Source organism: Anser brachyrhynchus (assembly GCF_964034855.1).
Source record: "Anser brachyrhynchus genome assembly, chromosome: 17".
NCBI classification, from domain to species: domain Eukaryota; kingdom Metazoa; phylum Chordata; class Aves; order Anseriformes; family Anatidae; genus Anser; species Anser brachyrhynchus.
In genome coordinates this window covers 205,665-224,603 of record NC_137710.1, presented here as the reverse complement: position 1 = coordinate 224,603, position 18,939 = coordinate 205,665, and the positions used below count along the sequence as shown (strand labels likewise).

At 41.5% G+C, this 18,939-nt stretch overlaps 3 protein-coding genes across 22 annotated transcripts in view; 1 reads left to right on the top strand and 2 right to left on the bottom strand.

Annotated features, from left to right (window-relative positions):
* The window catches only part of CHEK2 (checkpoint kinase 2), a 22,541-nt gene extending 19,704 nt beyond the window's left edge, over nucleotides 1-2,837 (bottom strand). For 2 of the 11 annotated variants that reach the window (XR_013940237.1, XM_080559000.1), the window contains exons 1-3: nucleotides 2,494-2,626; nucleotides 706-960; nucleotides 38-162 (exon numbers count right to left, since the gene is read on the bottom strand). Coding sequence is in view for 1 of the 11 variants with exons in the window: in XM_080559000.1 (XP_080415126.1) it covers nucleotides 38-162; nucleotides 706-955 (375 nt within the window). In the remaining 10 variants the exon portion in view is untranslated. Of the gene's footprint in view, nucleotides 1-37; nucleotides 163-705; nucleotides 2,354-2,493 lie in introns of those variants that run through there. The other 9 variants (XR_013940235.1, XR_013940236.1, XR_013940238.1 and 6 more) reach the window with 9 other exon arrangements.
* On the top strand, nucleotides 2,642-8,365 carry HSCB (HscB mitochondrial iron-sulfur cluster cochaperone). Of its 3 annotated transcripts, none has more exons than XM_080559016.1 (6): nucleotides 2,642-2,909; nucleotides 2,979-3,075; nucleotides 3,583-3,672; nucleotides 4,173-4,317; nucleotides 5,179-5,226; nucleotides 5,667-8,365. In XM_080559016.1, exons 1-6 carry the CDS (start codon nucleotides 2,683-2,685, stop codon nucleotides 5,684-5,686), a joined length of 627 nt encoding a protein of 208 aa, XP_080415142.1. In that variant the 5' UTR covers nucleotides 2,642-2,682; the 3' UTR covers nucleotides 5,687-8,365. The 3 variants fall into 3 exon arrangements, with proteins under 3 accessions (XP_080415142.1, XP_080415141.1, XP_080415140.1); XM_080559015.1 differs by having other exon boundaries at nucleotides 2,643-2,909; nucleotides 8,046-8,365; XM_080559014.1 differs by having other exon boundaries at nucleotides 2,644-2,909; nucleotides 6,487-8,365.
* On the bottom strand, nucleotides 7,234-18,939 carry LOC308179190 (solute carrier family 2, facilitated glucose transporter member 11-like). Of its 8 annotated transcripts, none has more exons than XM_080559002.1 (13): nucleotides 18,231-18,939; nucleotides 17,448-17,581; nucleotides 16,589-16,687; nucleotides 15,727-15,887; nucleotides 14,620-14,744; nucleotides 13,978-14,107; nucleotides 12,594-12,742; nucleotides 12,234-12,421; nucleotides 11,572-11,682; nucleotides 11,360-11,461; nucleotides 9,763-9,838; nucleotides 9,088-9,215; nucleotides 7,234-8,147 (listed from the first exon to the last, which is right to left on the bottom strand). In XM_080559002.1, exons 2-13 carry the CDS (start codon nucleotides 17,508-17,510, stop codon nucleotides 7,944-7,946), a joined length of 1,536 nt encoding a protein of 511 aa, XP_080415128.1. In that variant the 5' UTR covers nucleotides 17,511-17,581; nucleotides 18,231-18,939; the 3' UTR covers nucleotides 7,234-7,943. The 8 variants fall into 8 exon arrangements, with proteins under 8 accessions (XP_080415128.1, XP_080415129.1, XP_080415127.1 ...); XM_080559003.1 differs by having other exon boundaries at nucleotides 18,251-18,939; XM_080559001.1 differs by having other exon boundaries at nucleotides 17,448-18,939.

Here is an 18,939-nt window from a genome sequence, read left to right as displayed (position 1 = left end):
ACATGGAGAAAGACAGTTAAACCTTTTTAGCACCTACCCTAAAAATTCGGAAGTGCTTCTTGCTATAGTTTTGGTAGAAGCCAGTCTCAGATAATCCTAGCTTTGAAAAACTATAATCACAGCTTTTGTCTCTTCCAAACCAGTACTCATCATTCACGCAATCTGCAGAGAAAGGGCATGCAAATTGGAGAGAGAACACAGAATTCCAGGAAGTTACTAACTATTGCACTATAGAATCATGTCAAACAGTACTAAGGAGGATAACAAAGACAGGTTTCTTCATGTTTACTTGTCTTAATTCAGACAAAACACTATGTACTGTCAATACCTTACATTTTGCCACAGTGTAATTTTATTCTCTGTATTAATAGTATAGTTTTCCATTCACCTTCATCAATACCTAGAGACTCATATGATGTATAAACAAGAAGTATGAAATGGAAAAACTAAGCAAGTAGCAAAGAACACGAATACCCCAGAATTCCTCTAAAATCTCCTCCAAGTCTATGGAAACTGTGTATCTAGGTACTCAGTGTAAACTTTGGGATGTAGCATGGAACACAGAATTACTGCAGAAGTTGCACGCTTGTACTTAAATTTGGTTGTACGTAATCTGAAGATGACACTGCTCCCTACCAAGCTGCTCATAACTTTTTTTTAAGGTGCTACAAAAAAACCGGGAGATGTATTATAGTAGTTACATACCACAATTGCTGAAACCTTTTCCAAGTGCAAAGAGTCGACCCCAAGGCTGAGGAACAAGCTCTTCAGGTTCCTGATCCTCAGGGATTGATGGAAGCTCCTGAGTGGGAACGGTGTCCAAAGAACTGAGGGTCCCAGAACTTGAGGATGACTGGCTAGCACTCTGTGATGCACTGGAAGAGGAACTGGTACCACTCTGTGACTGTTGGGCACCTTGAGACTGCTGCACTTCGTTTCCAGTCTCTCGAGACATGTTGGCTTCAAAGAGAACATTTAAAAAAGCGCTTACTACAGCAAAGTAAAATTGACAAACTTTCACATACAGTCCCATTATCATAGAAATCTATTTCCGGTCTTCAAATAAGACTCTCAACCAAAGTTTGCATGTGTGTTTGCATATGTTTAAATCCCCCCCAAAATGTGCAATGACTTTTTGTTGTAAAAAAAGTATGTGGTGCTCCCTCTACCGGTTCTAAAGCAGTTAAATCTTATTCCCAGATTTTCGCTTAAGGTCTTCAGAACTCCCTTGATTTCACGAATGCTTGGGCAACAGTTTCTGACAAAGCACTCCCCAACAAAGCAGTAACCATTACAGTTCCCCAAACACAGGAAAAAAAAATTAAAAAGGAAAAACATTATCTATATAGCAAAAGTAGCTAACATGGAAGGCACTCAGCAGATTTATCCCACAGGCAAGCCTACTTGGTGTCTTGGCTGAGTATTCCTTTAATATAGGTTATAACTTACAAGTTTTCACACCTATCTTTCAAACAGGTTCTATTCAATGATTTTATTCACCGAACAGTCACACCTATACATAATGTATAAAATGTTTATGTACAAAACTCTGTCAGACTCGAAGATACACCGCACACCCCTAGAAGCTGCCGTTAGAGACAGCAATGTCATCTCCCTGCCCTGCTACCCTTGGGATTTAGAGTGGCGGGCCGCCTTCCTCCCCGCTGAGGAAGCACAACCCGCCAGCCAGCTTGCCTTTAGCCAGCGTTCTCCAACAGCATCCGTTTAATCGCACAAAGGGGCCGTTACACTGCCCGCTAATCTCCCCAAAGATGCTTCCATCATCTGAGGTCACTTGTGCTAACCTGTCGGCCTGCCGTCTCGGTGTATTTATTAGTGTATCTTGGGGCTTATTTGTTCGTTTGCTTTTAAGCCGGTTGCCATCCAGCTTAACACGTAATTCAGCTAGCACACAAACCAGCCCCCTTACCGACGCGCTACTTTGCTCATAAAAACCCAGCACCGTCCCGGCTGCTTTTTGCGTGCACACCCCGGCGTCCGGACGCAGCGGCAAGGCCCAGAGGCCCGAGCACAGCCAGCCCGCTCCCGGCAGCGCGCTGCTGCTGCGCCGAACGCCCCTCGGCGGCTCCACCGCAGGGCGGCCGAGCAGCGGGAAGGAGCGAGCCGCAGCCGGAGCCGCAGCCGGAGCCGCAGCCGGAGCCGCAGCCGGAGCCGCAGCCGGAGCCGCAGCCGGAGCCCGAGCCGCCCAGCAGCGGCCGCCTCGGGGGGCCCGGGACGCTCCGGCGCCAGACGGGGCCCGCGGGACGCGGCCCAGCAGCCGCCGCGCAGCCCCGGGGCGCGGACCCGGCAGCGCCCGCACCCCCCTCTACCCCCGCCCCCGCCGCACCGGGGCAGGGCCGGGCCGGGCGCCGCGGAGCCCCCGGGAGCCCAGAGCGGAGGGGTGGGGGGCGGCCTCCGGCCCCAAGGCCGCGCCCCGGCGGCCCCGCGCGAGCGCCGCAGCCCCACCGGCGCGGCCGAGGGCCCCGCACGAACCTCCCGGGAAGGGCGGCGGCGGCCGGGGCCGGACGCGCCCGGCGCCGCGCTCCCGAGTGGCGCGGCCTCCCCGCCGCCTCCCCGCCGCCTGCCCCAGCGCGCGCGCGCCCCGCCAGCAGCTCGCTACGAACTGGGCCAATGGGGGCCCGGCCGGGCGCGCGGGGCCGCCGGGAGCCGTAGTCCGCAGGGATGCAGGCGGCGCTGCGGCAGCACCTCGGCGGGGCGCGGTGGGCGCTCCGCGTTTCCGAGGCGGCCCTGCGGCCTCGCTGCGTCGGGCCGGCCTCTCCCCCGGCCCCGCGGTGTTGGAGCTGCGGCGGCGCCCTCCCCAGCGCCGAGGGACTGCCTCACTTCTGCCCCGGCTGCCGGGCCCTGCAGCCGCCGGGGCCTCGTCCCGACCTCTTCCGCCTCATGGACTGGTGAGTGCCGGCGGGGCGGCCGGGGGCGCGGCCGGCCGCGGGCCTCACGCCGCCTTCTGTCGCCCGCAGTGACCGCTCCTTCCGCCTCGACGTGCAGCGGCTGCAGCGGCGCTTTCGGAGCCTGCAGCGCGCCCTCCACCCTGACCGCTTCGGCCAGAGGCCGCCGGTGAGTGCCCGGCGGGCCGCGCCGCGTCGCCCGCCTCAGCGCCGGCCGCCCTCAGCCCCCGCGCCCGGCCCCCCCTCGGCGCCGCGCCGGGGCCTGGCGGCACGGCTGGCCGGGCGCCGCGGGAAGGGGCCGGGGCCGCCGCTGCCGGGGTGACGAGGCGGCTGCGCGGCAAAACGGAACGCGTGGAGGCCCTCCCAGCCTTGTGCTTGGGGACTTCCAGGTTTAGTTCCCATGGAACTTAGAAGAGGCTTCTGCCAACGGACATGTTGCGGAGGGCGGTGAGAAGGCGCTGCTGAGGTTCTTGTGATCTTCATTACGTGACGTGACGAAGCTTACAGCTCTAGATAGTTCTCTCCCCATTCTTTTTATTTCCGTTAAAAATCAACTTTCTATTTTACGTGCATTTGTTGTTGTGGGAGCATTGTTTCTATGCAGGCAACAAAGGGTAATCTATTTTGCCATTTCTTACTAATTTGTTAACAAGTGTTATTTACCTTCCATTTGCAGGAGGAACAGCACTACTCAGAGCAACACTCTTCCTTGGTTAACAAGGCCTATCAAACCCTCCTGAATCCTCTCAGCCGCGGCCTCTATCTAGTAAGGAGTCCATTACGTGTTTTATCAATGCACCTGTAACTAGTCATAATGGTAATGCAACGAATCAATCTTATAAAATTCCTGTGATACCATCGTTCACGTGCTAATTTGTGTTCCCCTGAAGAAGAAACAGGATTACCATGGATTTAAAAGAAGCTTGTGTAAAAGCTAATCATCCTTCCCGCTATTTTGTTTAACGTATTAGTGATTATTATAACCTCTATTTCCTGCTTCGTGGTTATTTGTTACCTGCTTTGGCCTTTGGCAGTCTTTGTTATATTTTCCTGATTTAGTTAACTGCTGATTTTTATGGAGCACCTATGGAGTTAATTGTAAGACTGCCCCAGCTTTGTGAAGATTTCATGGAATAAGCTTAAAAAACAGAAATTTATCAGATAAGAATCTGAGCAAGCCTTACTAAAAGACTTAATATTCAAGAAAATCTTTCACGCTGAAATAAATGTGAGAATGTGTTTCTAAATTCCCCTTTTCTCCACCAGCTGGAGCTGAATGGAGTAGAACCAGCACAAGAGACAGACTGTGATGCCGATTCAGAGTTTCTCATGGAAATAATGGAAATCAATGAGAAATTAGCAGAGTCTAAAAATGAGGATATCCTTGAAGAAACTGAAACTTTAATTAAAGGTGGGTTGAGATCTGATGGTTTTGTACAGAATGAATTTATAATCCCGTATCTTGTGTAATATGGAAGTGTCTGAAGATTTCTTAACTTATTCAGTTTGTTTATTTTAGTACCACTATCATTAAATTCTATTAAGTCTTGAACTGACTTGCTGCAAGAGCTTTTATTTTTCCCCAAATAAAAATGTTGTCTTTACCAATTTATGCCACTTAAAATCAAATCTGGCACAGGAAAATCTAAATAACAGTACCTATTCTGATGACAAAATAGGTATATATATTGACTATAAAAAGAAACTTCTCATTCAACCTCCACCAGATCAGGGCAAGTAGATTGCTCGAAAGGAAAGAACCACTCAAAATAAAGTTTATTAAAATACCTGACTGAACACATTAAATAATTTCTTAATTTATTCAGGCACTTTATTACTTTCATCTTCTTCAACTTAGCAAAAATTATATTAAGTGATTATTGTCTTTATACAAGCAACTTTCTTGTTTATATTGTTGATGATAACCAAAACATTGAGTTTCTTGGTATGTTTAATTCTTTGCAATAACAAGAGCATGCCAAAAGTAATAACTAGAATAAAAACTAAGTAGAAAAGAAGCAATTTAATAGTAGGTAGATTTCTGGGAAGCTAGTGAACACATTGAGTGAGGCATTGCTGTCTGTAAACCTGTCTAAATAAAGGAGTATGTTTGAAATGATAATAAAAATAATTGACAGCAATAATATGGGAAGCCCTCTTGTCTCCTAAAAGACTATGATACTAGTAATTGTTTCCCACCACAGTCAGAATGCGTTGGTATTAAATATACTGAGCATGTGACAAAATCTGAATAAAATAATTTGTTTTACAGTGAAACGAGAAGAATTGACCAAAGAGGTGACCACAGCTTTTGAAAGAGGTAGCTATTTTAATCAAGTATTTAGTCGCTATCTATATGTTATAAATGCTTAAGAAACGCCATGTTCGCCTTTTGCAAACATTTTCTGAACTACGGAACAGTAATACTGTATAAACAATTGTTCCTGTTGGATATTTAAAATATATACTTCTAAGCGTGACCTTTCTTTTGATTCAGGAAACTCAGGACCTCACATTTGTATTTGAACTCTTTTTTTCTTTTTTAGTCTCAGTTAATTCGAGTCACGTCAAAATGATCACTTTAAACAAGAGCACGTTCGTTAAGAATTTTTGTTTGTTTGTTTTTCCTAATACTGGGAAGGACAGACTCTTTTCTCATTCAAATTTATGGCCTATTTGACATTTCAAACTTGAATTTGGGGAGATCTTGTTCTGCGGACTTGAAGCTGTCAACAAAATAGTCGATGCTTTTCTTTGCAGTGGAAGTCCAGGCTGCCTAGCAGTGAAGCCGTATAGCAAGACAAGATGCGATGCCCCATTTAGTATTAGGGCCTTCCTGCGCAATGATCAATGTAACTTTATTCCACAACCAATTAATGGGCAGGAGCTTGAATCATTTCAGACAAGATTTTTACACTGGGAAGAAGTCTTCTTATTTCTCTCCTAGGTCTCAGAGTTCTTGTACTGTTGGTTTATGTAGTGTGTGCTGCAATCGTAAAATATCAAATGAAAAGTAGTAGCAGCTAGGCCTGCACATGAAGAATTATAACTTCATAATAGGCCATTCTTTGTACTGTGAGATTTAAGGACTTTATCTATCCTTGTCAGGAGGTGATAAACCATCTTTCCCCTCCAATTACTTGTTCAGTTAAGGAACAATTGTTTCAATATCAGTTTGGAATTGCCCTTGTCTGTATCAGAGTGCTATGAATCTTGCATGTGTCAGTGATGGTAGTTGGTCTAATTATATACATTCCCCCATTCCTGAAACGTCTGTATGGTCTATATACTTAAAATTCCTCAGTGGCTACATCAATACTATAGCCGCTTTACAGAAAAGTCACATTTTCTTTCTCAGTTGTATATTCTTACATGTTTTGTGGAACATCTCAATTAAGGTGTTCCAAAACCTTCAAAGATGGAAATAACAGACACCATGTTTTTAATAGTATAGGGGTTCTCACAGCTTTTGCAGTTCTTAGTTCTGATACAATTGCTGTCAATGAAATCTTGAGATCCATTTTGAAAATGAAAACTCAGTCCTCCCTCTGTAAATTAGTAATTTTTTATTTCATTTCAGATGATCTTCAAGAAGCTAAGAAGCTTCTAGCCAAAATGAAATATTTTGCAAACTTAGAGGATAAACTAAAGAACAAGAAGATGCCTTCCTGATACTGCCTCCTTTACCATTAAGAGTTAACGTTATTTTCAATTAAACATCTGATTTAGTAACCAAAAATCAGAAAAATGGTGTTTGTCTCCTACATTTTTCTTAAAAGTTTTAATTCTGAGAGAAGGAAGACAGAAGAAATTCAGTGCTTACTGTAGCACTTATTTAAGTAAAGATGGAAGCAGGAAATGTTTACAGCCAGAAAAGCTGTAATTGAGTAAGTTAACACTACTGTCCTAGCAGAGTTACAGGTATAGAAATGATTTTCAGAGAGACACACATAAACACAGTATGCAATTAAGACTTCTTTCGATTATTAAAATGTGAAGAGTTTATTTTAAGTTGAGGAAAAGTCCGTCATGAAATAATGAAGATTAAACAGAAAGCTCATTCAGCAGGCCCGTCAAGCTCTTTTCTTAGTCTCATTGTATGTGTTCTATCCAACCATCTTGGAAAAATCTTCAAAGGTGAAAAATATATATATATATTTAAATCATCTGTCCTCTTTTTTACTTTGTGCTTTTTGTGTTGTTGAACTTAATCTGCCAGGAAATGACCTTCAAAAATTAGAAGAGGTTTTACCCTGTTGCACAGCTTAAAATGTTGAATTTTCCCCCTATGTTGGGGGGGGGGGGGAGGGGACAAAAAAAAAACCACTCAAGTGCCAGAAACTTTTATTATTACCCTTTAAGAAACAAACCTTTGTAATAAACATCATTACTACTTAAGATAATATAAGAAAAATTCACATAGGTGCTGTCCTGCCTTTACTTCTTTGCTATAGAATGCCTGTGTCTTTTTACGCTTACAGCAATAGGACTAGAGGAGGAATCTCCTTAAATCTTTCAAAGAAATTATTTAAATGAAAAACAGCAACTAAATACCTCAAGTTAATAAATTGACTAGAATTCTTCAAATATCGGTTTCACAGAAGTTCATGTTTGGGTTTTAATGCCTCAGAATACTAGGTATGCTTTATTCAGTAAAGCATTAACATATGCTTGATAACTGAATCTGAGGAGGGGTATTAGAAATAAAAGAAGAGCTACTGATTTGTATTGCCTGTCTGACGAAGTCTGCTGGAGGCAGGAGGAGTGGAATTCATTTATCAACCTCCACCAGCATTTCTTACAACATCAAGTTGTAACTAAACATTGACTCTTCGTATATAATGTTTTAATAGTGCTTCATCAGTATCTGTTTTTACAGCATTTCAGAAGATTAACTCGCCTTTTAATTAAGCTTCCTCTAAATATACAGGAGGAAGTAATAAACTACTTGTTCATCGCATTGCATCGCTAATTCAGAGGACAGCATTCATAATTCTCATTGAAGTAGTTTTATAACAGCTGTGGAATTACACAGATTTAAAATTCATCATGGAGTTGTCTTCTTTCATAAAGTTCTGTTTCCTTTTCTTTGTTTTTTCCTCCAAAATTAAGCTTGTGAAATTCCTTTTTGATTTCCAGAAAAGACTTGTTTTTTGTCTCAGGAATTACGAGGAAGATGAAAGCAGCAACTAAGGAGCACTCCAGTAAGAACACCAGAAAACAATACTGCTTCAGTCCTTTCTGAAAATAAATCGTATTTATTTGATTGCAACATATTTCAAGTACGACGGGGGGGGGGGGGGGTTGGAAAACAAAATGCTTTGTTTCCATTATTCCATATATATATATATATACGTATACATATTCCATATACACTGTTTAAACACGCATGTGTTAATGCATGCACAGAATTAGTGTGAAATAACATTATTTTTAATAAAATCAAACCATACATGATATGAATCGTGTATAATGTAATGGCAAGTCAGCATTTGCTAAAATAAAAAATTCATGAATTTAGATATTTTAAGTTGGTAACATTTAGCTAATATTTTAGGTTCATAACATTTTTTATGAATGAAAATTTGTAGTGCCGTGTATGAAAAATAAATACCTCTTGTTCAGAAGCAGAGTTCTACCAAGAAGAAAAGATTATCCAGTTGATATAGATACTCTGCTGCATGCTCTTCATGCATGTTTTGCTCTTAAGTGCTAAACCGAAATGTTAGTCTAGAAATAAAAGTCTATATCTTTTTTTCCTAACAATTTTTCTGATCACAGAATTCTCTGTATGTAAGTTTAGTGGGCTCTCAAAGAAGATACAAACCATTAGCCCCAAGTACTATTTCTACTCCAACATAAAACCACAGGGAACTATCAAGAAATGTTTTATTTGAATCTCAGTATCTGCTTAAATTTTTCTGGTTTTGATACCTTCTGTTTTTTGTTTCTTAATCCAAACCTCTCATGCATTTTTTTTTTTAACTTAACAATTTTAGATATTAACAAACAAAAATAAAACAATACCTTTAAGAGAGACTGAATCTAGTTAGGCTCAGATGAGGGTTTGTATTTATCTTATGTTTAGGTGTTATTGTATAAGAAAAAGCAGTTTGATGGAACCTGAGAGAGGAGATAGTGGGAGGTTAGGCAATTAGGAAAATGTGTTATGCAAACTTACCACTATAAAGGGAAAGAGCATTCCGATTGTGAAGAAACTAATCCAACTAATAGTCCCTCCTATCATGTAAGCAGCAGGACGTGAAGACTGTATAAATAATTCAGCTGTCAGGGTATTTGTTATGCCACCTGGGGGGGAATGAGTTTCAGAAACAGAATGGGTTATTGTAAATGTCTGCAGGGTACTTCTGATGCCAGAAAAATTGAGTTGGTTTTCAATATGCCACTAGTTGATCCCATTCTATTATTAAAAATAAAATATAGTATTCTTAACAGCACCTTTCTGAATCTACTGCCCACATAGTAAGCATTCTTCTAAGAATTAGTCCTTTTTCAGCACGACTGCCAAGGAGCAAGAATTCCTTTAAAAAGCATAACATTTTTTTTCCCTTGCTTCCTGTATGACTTGACTGAATTTATGGCCAGAACGAAGACTCCTGTCTCATGTGTAGCTGGCCCTGACAAGAATGCACTGTAAGCCTCAGTTTCAGGCTATATAGACTGAAACTATACCATTTTGATAAGACTGCCTCACTTGCATTCCTTAACCAGAGAGCATCAGCAGCCATACAGTAAAGAGCTACTGCTTGGCTTACACAGCAGAGCTGCAGACATTCCTCCCTCCACCCTCCAAGACACGGTTCAGCACTTTAAAACATTCTTTACTGTGTGATACCTGGTCCCAACCCAAAGCTCAGTATGAAGGCAAATATAGATGTCATGCTCACATAAGGCACCCATGAGTAGAGTTCCTGGAACAGAAAAAAATGAAGTTTTAGTTTAAATTTTGATAATCCAGTTTAAAAATTGAGCTTAACAGTTACATATCTCTTAGCTATTTTATTTCAGCTAAGACCAAGTCATTCATGGTTGCTTAAGGCACTTGTACTGCTTCAGAGAAAGTCAGTATTGTTCATTTCAATTGTGTCTAGTACTTCTGTCGAGATTTATAATTAGTCCTCTAAGACTAAAAATGTACACAAATATAAAAAGTCACTATTATATATTGTTACTAGTTCAACATTTTGTCAGTGTTTACTCTGGTTTTTATAATGATTTGCTAACCCATAGGATCATTACTAAGCTCTTTCATAGCATAAACAGATTTTTCTCATCACATGTATACATAAGTTCAACAACGCAGTAAAGAAATGTTAGGATTACTAAATACATGCATATGAAACTAGGTGTGTTAGATAGTCCAAACCTAAGCTTGAAATGTCATTATTCAAAAGCAAACCCAGAAATTTACAAAAGCTAGAATAAAACGATTAAATCTAGGCCTCTGACTACAACCTGACCTTTTTTTTTTTTCTTTTGCCTGGCGTAGCAGCTTAATTTACTCCAACCTCGGAAATTACATAGATGCTTCTTCTGTGGCCTGCTTGCCAGTCTGTGCAGCCCTTAACCGTACTGTCCCTCATCAGACCTGAAATGTGACTGCGCAAGATTTTCCTGTTTAAAGGCAGATCCTGAAATTGAGGGGGTAGACAGAGAAAGGACTGTAGCTCTTTAATTCTCCCTTTGTCAGATAAGGATTTATCAGGCAACCAAATACTGAGTGAATTGAGTTGCTTGCTACACCTGCATCACCTTGCTTGGATTACCTAAAGGTAACAATGGGGCCCTTAACATTGCGTGGTAAATACATAGTACAGTATGGTCTGCACAAGACAGATTTCTTCTAAACATTAATTTCAGGAGATTTGTGGGACTACCTTATTTGAGCTGATATAGTATATAGAACAATTAACAATGCATCTCTTTATACCACATCAAAACGTGAGGCAGGAGGTTGTCTTCATATGGTTAATTTAAGGTACTATGAATATCTTGAGTTTACACTGTTTTCGTGAATTTACATTTAATGGATTTAAGCATCTTTTGAATTTCAACATCCTTACAATATTTTTATTTTGCTTTACTAGTAAGTGAAGTGGACTCTGATGCTTAATATCATCACTATCTAGTATTCCATCCTAAAATTACTTTAAAAGATAGAATAAACACTGTTTTGTCACTGCTTTTTTTTTCTCTCCTCAGCATTAAACTCAATTTCAATTTTAAAACAAGTACAGGATCAAATCTTATCTGAGAGCTTTCTCTTATTTTACGGAAATACAGCGGGAGAATCAATCAAATCTTTCAATTGTGATTTTTTTACACTGATGCCTAAATCTGTGCAGCTCTCATGTACCAGCTTCTTTTGAGTATCACAGATTTTCACTCACTTATAGTTATATCATGTAATATAAATGAGTCCTTCTTTACACCTGGTAAGTCAGAGAGAATGTTAAAACAATGCTCCAAAGGATCATAAGGAGGTATCCCCCGATGATAAGATATCTTCTTCCCACGTAGTCGATCAGTAAACCCTATGGGTAAGACATAATATTTTATTACTATACCGAGCTCATATTTACCAAAGTTGTTCTTCAAGCATTGTTATTCTTTATGCTAGAAGGTAGAAGAAATTGGTACATACACAGGTGAGGGCTGTGAGACATTCACAAGCTCCAGTGCCAAGTGTCACATATGGGATTTTTTCTGCTGAGATCCCAGCTTGTTCAAAAATGTAAGTTGCATAGAAATAAATCTACAAAAGGAGGAAGAAAAGAAAAAGGAATAAAAGAATTGAGCATTCCCAATAGATAAATTGTCAGTTGGAGACAAGGTCAAGTTCATACTAACATACTCCTGAATATATTTTATATTGTGACTTTTTAATATGATCTAAACAGCAAGAAGAACCTGTTAAATTAGCATCTAGGTAAATATATTGCTATCATAAAAGTAAATATAATTATTCAACTTACTAAATATAATGTTTCATCATTCTTAAGCTACATATCATGGGATAAGCTAATCTACCTTTATTTACTTTTTTCAGAAGAATAAAGATGTAAACACAAAAATTAAGGTCATTCTTCAAAGCAATTTACATACCAAAAACATGGAAATGAAAAAAAAAAAAAAACAAAAAAGAACAGAAATGTGTTTCAATTTAATAAACATGAATAAGACAGGTGTTCCTTCTCATCCCATTTCTCTGAGATTCTCTACGTGGGATCCTCATTTTAAGAAAAGGCTGAAAAATAAATGGAAGTTAAATAATTACTTAAGTTGTTTTTAAGTATGAAATCTTACAGCATTTATCCCACTGAGCTGCTGGCCCATAGTCATGACAATCACAGTAATGAGCTGCCATCTCACACCACGATCAGTGAATAGTTGCCAGGGCTTCCTGGGTTTCTCCCCATCTAAGGCAAAACATTCCTGCTGTATGTCTTCCATCTCCCTTTGATACTGCAAAGAGCCATGAAATCGCTTCAAAGCTAAAAAAATAAAAAAATACATAAAAAATAAATTTAAAAAAAAAGCCAAAAGGTAGTAGGCAATGTAACTGTGCTGTGTTGATAAGAAGAAGAAAAGGAGGAAAATCTGGAACCCAGTATACTCATTGTACCCTTTTGAAGATGCAGAGAAATTATCTACGCTGTAAGTTACCTTTGGCACAGCTCAGCTCATCACCTCTGTCAATAAGGAGATATCTGGGACTTTCAGGAAACCATGGCAGGAATAAAAGTTGGGCAAACGCTGGAAAAGAGCTGCTGGATAGCAAAAGAGGCCAATACATTTCTCCACCTAATAATTCCCTGGAAGAGGTGTGGAAAAAGAAGGAAAAAAAGGTAATTAGCTGTTCAGAAGACTACTGAAAGCAAGATGTTTGTTCCCTGTAACCAGTTACCTATGTCTTGTGAACCTCAACAGAAGGAGGTTCAGAAAGTATTTTCCACCCACTCTGAAATCAGGTTTCACTTGGGAATAAATAAGCAACACTGCTTTACTACTGCTTATTGCTGTGTTGGTTCCAAGCATTAGTTTCAGATTTCTTGTGGCAGCGTTTTCTAGTGATACAGCAAAGTAAGAACTTAAGGACTTCACTTTAACGTCAGAACCAACACTTCCATCTGCTTTTGAAAAATCATACAATAATTTGCCATAGAAGGGAACACAGAAGGTCATCTGATCCCACTTCCTATTCAAAGTTGATCGAATGAGAAAGTGTATTTACATAGAAAGGAATCATTAAAATTGATACAGTTAAAATCTGCAGGATGACGTGTTGTGGGCAATATGAACTTGTTAAAATAGAAAGTTTACTGCATTTTAAATATTGACCTTAGGTTATGCAGTCTAAAGTTTATATTCTACTTTATTCAAACCTAAAGTATCCAGCAAAATCAGTTAATTTAGAAGGTGGCAATAAAGACAAAAGGGCAAAAGACAAAGGGACAAGAACAAAAGGACAAAGTTTAAGGGCTTTGGTAGAGGGACAGAGAGGAGAGAAAAAATAAGAATGCAGATAATATAAGAATGTAGCTGTTACTCAGCGTACTAGCTCTTAGGGCAGGGGGAAGTTACTAGCAGACTTCATGAAAGAGGCTTTTCATCTTGAGGTTATGTAGTCTATATTCCTGGAATTTTTCAAGAACCAACTGGATAAAGTCCCTAGCAACCTCATCTGATCTCACAAGGGACAAAAATAGCAGTTGTGCTACAATACAAAAATTAAGAGGCCCTCAACTTGTTCTCAAGGACTTGTTCTCAAGTCCTGTTCTACGAATTATTTTATACTTCCTTGTCACCAGCAAGAAACTGCAGAAATATGAACTTGGCATAAATGTGCTTGTTTAACTGGTGCTGTTCTGTTTCGACTCACCTACACAGAGAATTATTCCCTGAGGAGATAAAAGCAGTTATCTTCCTACAGGTGGATGTTCTGTATGAAGTCATTCACTAATGCTACGATGAGTGTTTTGCAGGGAGCTGCAGGGAATTGCAGTTATTTAAATGTGAGTAATGCACAGTAGAAAAAAAAAATTCTAACCTCAAACCAATTATTTGTCCTGTCAGAATCCCCCCAGTCAGAAAGATGGAACTACCCATGGCCATGCCACCTCTAAGATGTTTTGGGGCAACCTCCCCAATATACAGAGGTTGCACACAGATCCCAATACCTGCAAGTAAATGGAGAACATTTTCCTATTAAGAGATTGTACCTTTGTTGTTTTTTTCCACAAAGCATATGCTATGCAGTACATACCCTGGATTTCTGTGCTCAAGAACATTTTGTTCCTTTACAATAGTCTGTTTATTGAATAATACTGAGAAGTCATTAATGAAACACTTTCTTATTCTAGCTTATTACAACCACACCAAAGATGGTTCTCCATGCCTTTACAAACCCGTCGTATCACAGTAGGTCAGTATTACAGGACTAGAGTCTTTTTAGTCTCTAGAGTTTGCTTTGAAAAGAGTAACTGAACCAAAACGTGCAGAAAATTGGACTTATTTTTATTTCTCTATGAATTTACCTGCCTTCAGATTCCATATTAAACAACAGAACATTTTTATCATCATATCTACAAAGCAGTGTACAAAGATGTATCATAATACTTAAAGAATCACCAGTAACAATAAGTTATTATTCACTGTAGTTTATTGAAAGTAGGAATAGGAAATCATTTACCCGAATTTATCCCAATCAAAAATCTTCCAACAATCAGTAACTCAAACAAACCAGTAGGAAAACTGATCCCCATTAAAACGGCAGCCAGTATTGCAATAATATTATTCATCAAAAGAGCTCCTTTCCTGAAGAGGAAAAAACAATACAGAAATTAGCAATAACAGGTTTTTAAAAATATTTTACCTTTTGGCAATAGGGAAAAAATGGGCTTTGTAATGATGAAACATGCTATTCACTGGAAATCTGATACAACTATTTACTCATAATTAAAAATGAAGTCTAAACATAATAACCTATATCCTTATTAAGTTTATAAACATAATTTTCCTTATGAGGAAAGGCTGAGAGACCTGTGCCTGTTCAGCCTTAAGAAGAGAAGACTGAGAGGGAATCTTATTAATGTTTACAAGTATCTTAAGTGTAGGAGACAGTGGGATTTGGCCAACCTCTTTTCAGTGGGGACAGGACAAGGGGCAATGGCCACAAAATGGAGCCCAGGAAGTTCTGCACCAACATGCGAAAGAACTTCTTCACGGTGAGGGTGACGGAGCACTGGGACAGGCTGCCCAGGGCGGTTGTGGAGTCTCCTTCTCTGGAGATATTCAAGGCCCGTCCGGACGCCTCCCTGGGCAGCCTGCTCTGGCAGGGGGGTTGGACCCGATGATCTCGGGAGGTCCCTTCCAACCCCTGCAATTCTGTGATTCTGTGATAACACAAGACAGAAATGCCTGACAAGGTAGGAGTGTGGTTTTGTCCATTCATGCTGCATCTATATGGAATGTTTATGAAACGTTACAGAGTTCACAGCATGTCCTTACTATCAAATGTGTGCATGTGGGACCTGTGTTTTCATACAGTATTTCCATACTCTTGCTGAGATTTCAATAAATGTAATGGAAAGACTGGACTGGAAAGCTTTAATTCTGGCTCATCTTTTAAGTCACGTTGGAACAAAATGTAAAACTCTGCTAGAAAGCTCTTTGAAGTGAAAAACATTTATAGTCACCTAATGTACATTGTTTCCCACTCCCACTTCCAATTGATTTCCTTTACATCCCAGTGAAAAGGTAGGAAAAGAAAACATGTCTGCCTGCCTATATAACTCACCTGCCTAGCCGAATTGCCATGCTGCCTCCAATAAGGGCTCCACACAGACCTCCAAGTGAAAATATAGAAGCAATGACAGACCAAAGAAAAGTCAACAAATCTGGACTTAATTCCATGCGATAACGACTAATCCAGGTTTCATTTAAGAACCTGTGAATATGCTGTAGCAGAAAGGAATGATGATGTAAGTATAGCATTCTATGTATGCCCTTCTGCAACTCTAATTTTCTTCTTCCTTTCTTACAGTATTCACGTGTCAAAACTTTTAAACAGTCATTGTACATGTTTGGTATCCTAAAATTTGCCTTTAGAAACTCTTGAACTGACACATATCTGTACTCAGAGGCTCCTGTTCTTAGTCAGCAAACAAAGACTTCGCAGATGAACAAACTTCCTTCCCGGACTCTCCCTCTATTTCTGGCATATTACATATTTCACAACAAGTGGGTGAAAATAACTGTGATGGATACTCAGACACTACAGATGCAACATTTTTGCCTCTCTAAGGTGGCCTTTCTCAGTAAGCTACTTTGTGATGGACTGCTGTAACTACCCTGAGTATTCTGGCCTACATTAGTCACAGGTGTAACCAGAAAATGTTACTTATTTATCTTATTTATTCTGTTCATCCTTCTAAAGCAGATTTTAACAGAGCTATTTATATGGGATTTTTGGCACTTTTGTCTGACACAGAATACCTCGGATAAGAGGTATTCACAAATTCACACGAAACCCTTCTGGAAATCAGCAGGAATCTTTCATACTGCTTTGGATCCCAGTGCCAACAGAGTCAAAGGGTATTTGTCCTCTTAGTCCAGTTAGACAGGATACCTCTATTACTGCAAAACAGACAATATTTTACCTGGGTGGGTGCATTGATAATGGAAACATTATATCCATACTGAAAGGTCCCTCCAATTCCCACAGCGCAAACAGCCAGAAATAAGGTCCAGCTGGGAAACTAGAGAACAAGAGAGAATGTCGGGTATGAAAAGAGATAGGCCCTTGAGCTCACATGCATATAATACCCAGGACAAAAATCGGTGATGTAACCACATATTTTTTCAGGCAGTGAAAGTATTTGGTTAGAAAATGACATAAGCTCTCAAATATCCGTAGTAGGAAAAACATTTCACGCTGACTTTGGCCATGATCACTAGCATTCTTCAGAGTCACAACAAGTTTTCAGACTAACTGTAGGATACACAACCGCTTCATAACTGTAACAGTTATGAACTGCGTGAATGCTTTTTGCACACACCATGCTGCTCATGGTGTCTGGTTTTTACGAAAGAATTTTAGGACTGTGTGTTTGGTGTAAAAGACACAATAACTCCATATGAGAATTAAACTCACAACTTCTGTGTCTTGAAAAAAAACAAGAAATAACATCATCCTGACCGAGAGCTACAAAAACACAGTAGCACTGACATAGTTTTAACAGCAACATAGGGATTTAATTCCTAACTCTGCCATTGACTCATTGGACCTGAACAAGCCACTTCACTTCCCTGCACCTCAGGTTCCTGATCTGCTAAACAGCTGGTTAAAACTTTTTGTGAACAACTTCAAGCTCTACTCAGATGAATAATTAAAAATTATTTATATTTTACAATTACAAGAAAGTATTCCTACTATATCATTGTATTGTAAGCATTAAAACAGTGAGAAGACAGCACTGGGGGGGAGAGAGAGACACCAGCCCAGAATCATTAACATACATCATATGGTTTTTTGACACCTCCATTTTTCTTCCTGTCCAAAACAGTCTGCTCATTAGCCATCACAGGTTGTGTCACACTGGAGTTTGAGCCCAGATTTCTTAGAGCATGGATAACAGCCTTATCACTTCCACCTCATTTTAGAAATATGCCACAAACAAAAAACAGTTTAACATTCAGTATAAGAACATAAGAATCAGAAAACATGCTTTTACAGCTTCCATTTTATGACACGGATTGCAGTCTAAGGACAATACAAAACTTTACAAACCTAATTATGACCTAAAAATAAATGTGAAAATAAGGAAACGTCACAATCATGAATCACTGTTAAAGCTAAAAACTTTCTGCAGGATCCATCCTCAGAGGCCACGAACGTTCTGCTTACCTTGCTGCGCATGCTAGACCCTCTCAGTAGGGGCTGGTACTCCATTCTTACCATGGGCTGAATTAGATTTCCTTTGCAAACTTTTAGTAAACTACGCTACAGGAACAAAAGGTGCCAAAGAGATGAAGCTGTTGTTGTATGAAAACAAAGAATTTTGGGTCCACCTCTAGCCAATGGGATTCTTCTCAACAGGTCACGACTTTCTTAGGATGGAAACGTCCAGCGTCCATTAAGTGTTACGAAGCCACGACAGCAGTTAAGTAGCTCACAACAGCAAGTTTCCCCAGTAAGACATTTCATACCATTTTCTTCATTTACATCGGAGCAGAAAACATACCCTTCAGTCACCAGTTAGCTACAGACCTCAGCTACTAAGGAAAACGACAGGCAGTTACCTTGTGCCTCCGCGTCATACCTCCTGCTGCTCACAGCTAGAGCCCCAGCTTCTTCCCCGAAACCACAGACCACGGAGCTGGCGAAAAGCCGCCGGCTGAGCCCCTCATCTGACTGGGATTTGGCTGCTGCCAGGGAGGCCCGCCCGGCCCGGCGGTTCCGGCTGCAGTCCGCGAACAAAAGCGGCTCTGTCTCCACGTCCCCTCGAGAGGCCGGGGCTGTACCGCTGCCGGGCACGGAGGGCGCCTCCCGCACGCCCCCATCCCAGCAGCGGCGGACGCGGGCGGCCGCCGCGCTGCCCCACGGCACAACGGCACAACGGCACAGCGCCGCCCCGCACCTCACGCCCCGCGGCCGCCGCCCAGGACTACGGCTCCCATAGTGCCGCGCGGCCGCCGCCCAGGACTACGGCTCCCATAGTGCCGCGCGGCCGCCGCCCAGGACTACGGCTCCCATAGTGCCGCGCGGCCGCCGCCCAGGACTACGGCTCCCATAGTGCCGCGCGGCCGCCGCCCAGGACTACGGCTCCCATAGTGCCGCGCTGGCCTTCCCCGAGCGGGGCGAAAGGCCTGGAAAGGGCTCGGGCTGTGGCGGTGCCGTCCGACCCCGAGAGCGGCGCGGCCCGGCCCGGCCCGGCCCGGCCCGGCGGTGAGCACAGCACGGCGCGGCGCGGGCGGACGAGCTCGGGCTCTTCCCTGCTGCTGCGGTGCG

Bases quoted from the DNA above. Each gene is read 5' to 3' on its own strand.
- LOC308179190 (XM_080559001.1), bottom strand. From the start codon at position 17,510: ATGGCTAATGAGCAGACTGTTTTGGACAGGAAGAAAAATGGAGGTGTC. The intron at 16,688-17,447 runs GTATGTTAATGA...CTTGTTCTCTAG, and splicing joins GTGTCAAAAAACCATATGAT to TTTCCCAGCTGGACCTTATT. The intron at 14,745-15,726 runs GTGAGTTATATA...TTTCCTCTTCAG, and splicing joins ATGGCAATTCGGCTAGGCAG to GAAAGGAGCTCTTTTGATGA.
- HSCB (XM_080559014.1), top strand. From the start codon at position 2,683: ATGCAGGCGGCGCTGCGGCAGCACCTCGGCGGGGCGCGGTGGGCGCTC. The intron at 2,910-2,978 runs GTGAGTGCCGGC...TGTCGCCCGCAG, and splicing joins CTCTTCCGCCTCATGGACTG to TGACCGCTCCTTCCGCCTCG. The intron at 5,227-6,486 runs GTAGCTATTTTA...ATTTCATTTCAG, and splicing joins GACCACAGCTTTTGAAAGAG to ATGATCTTCAAGAAGCTAAG.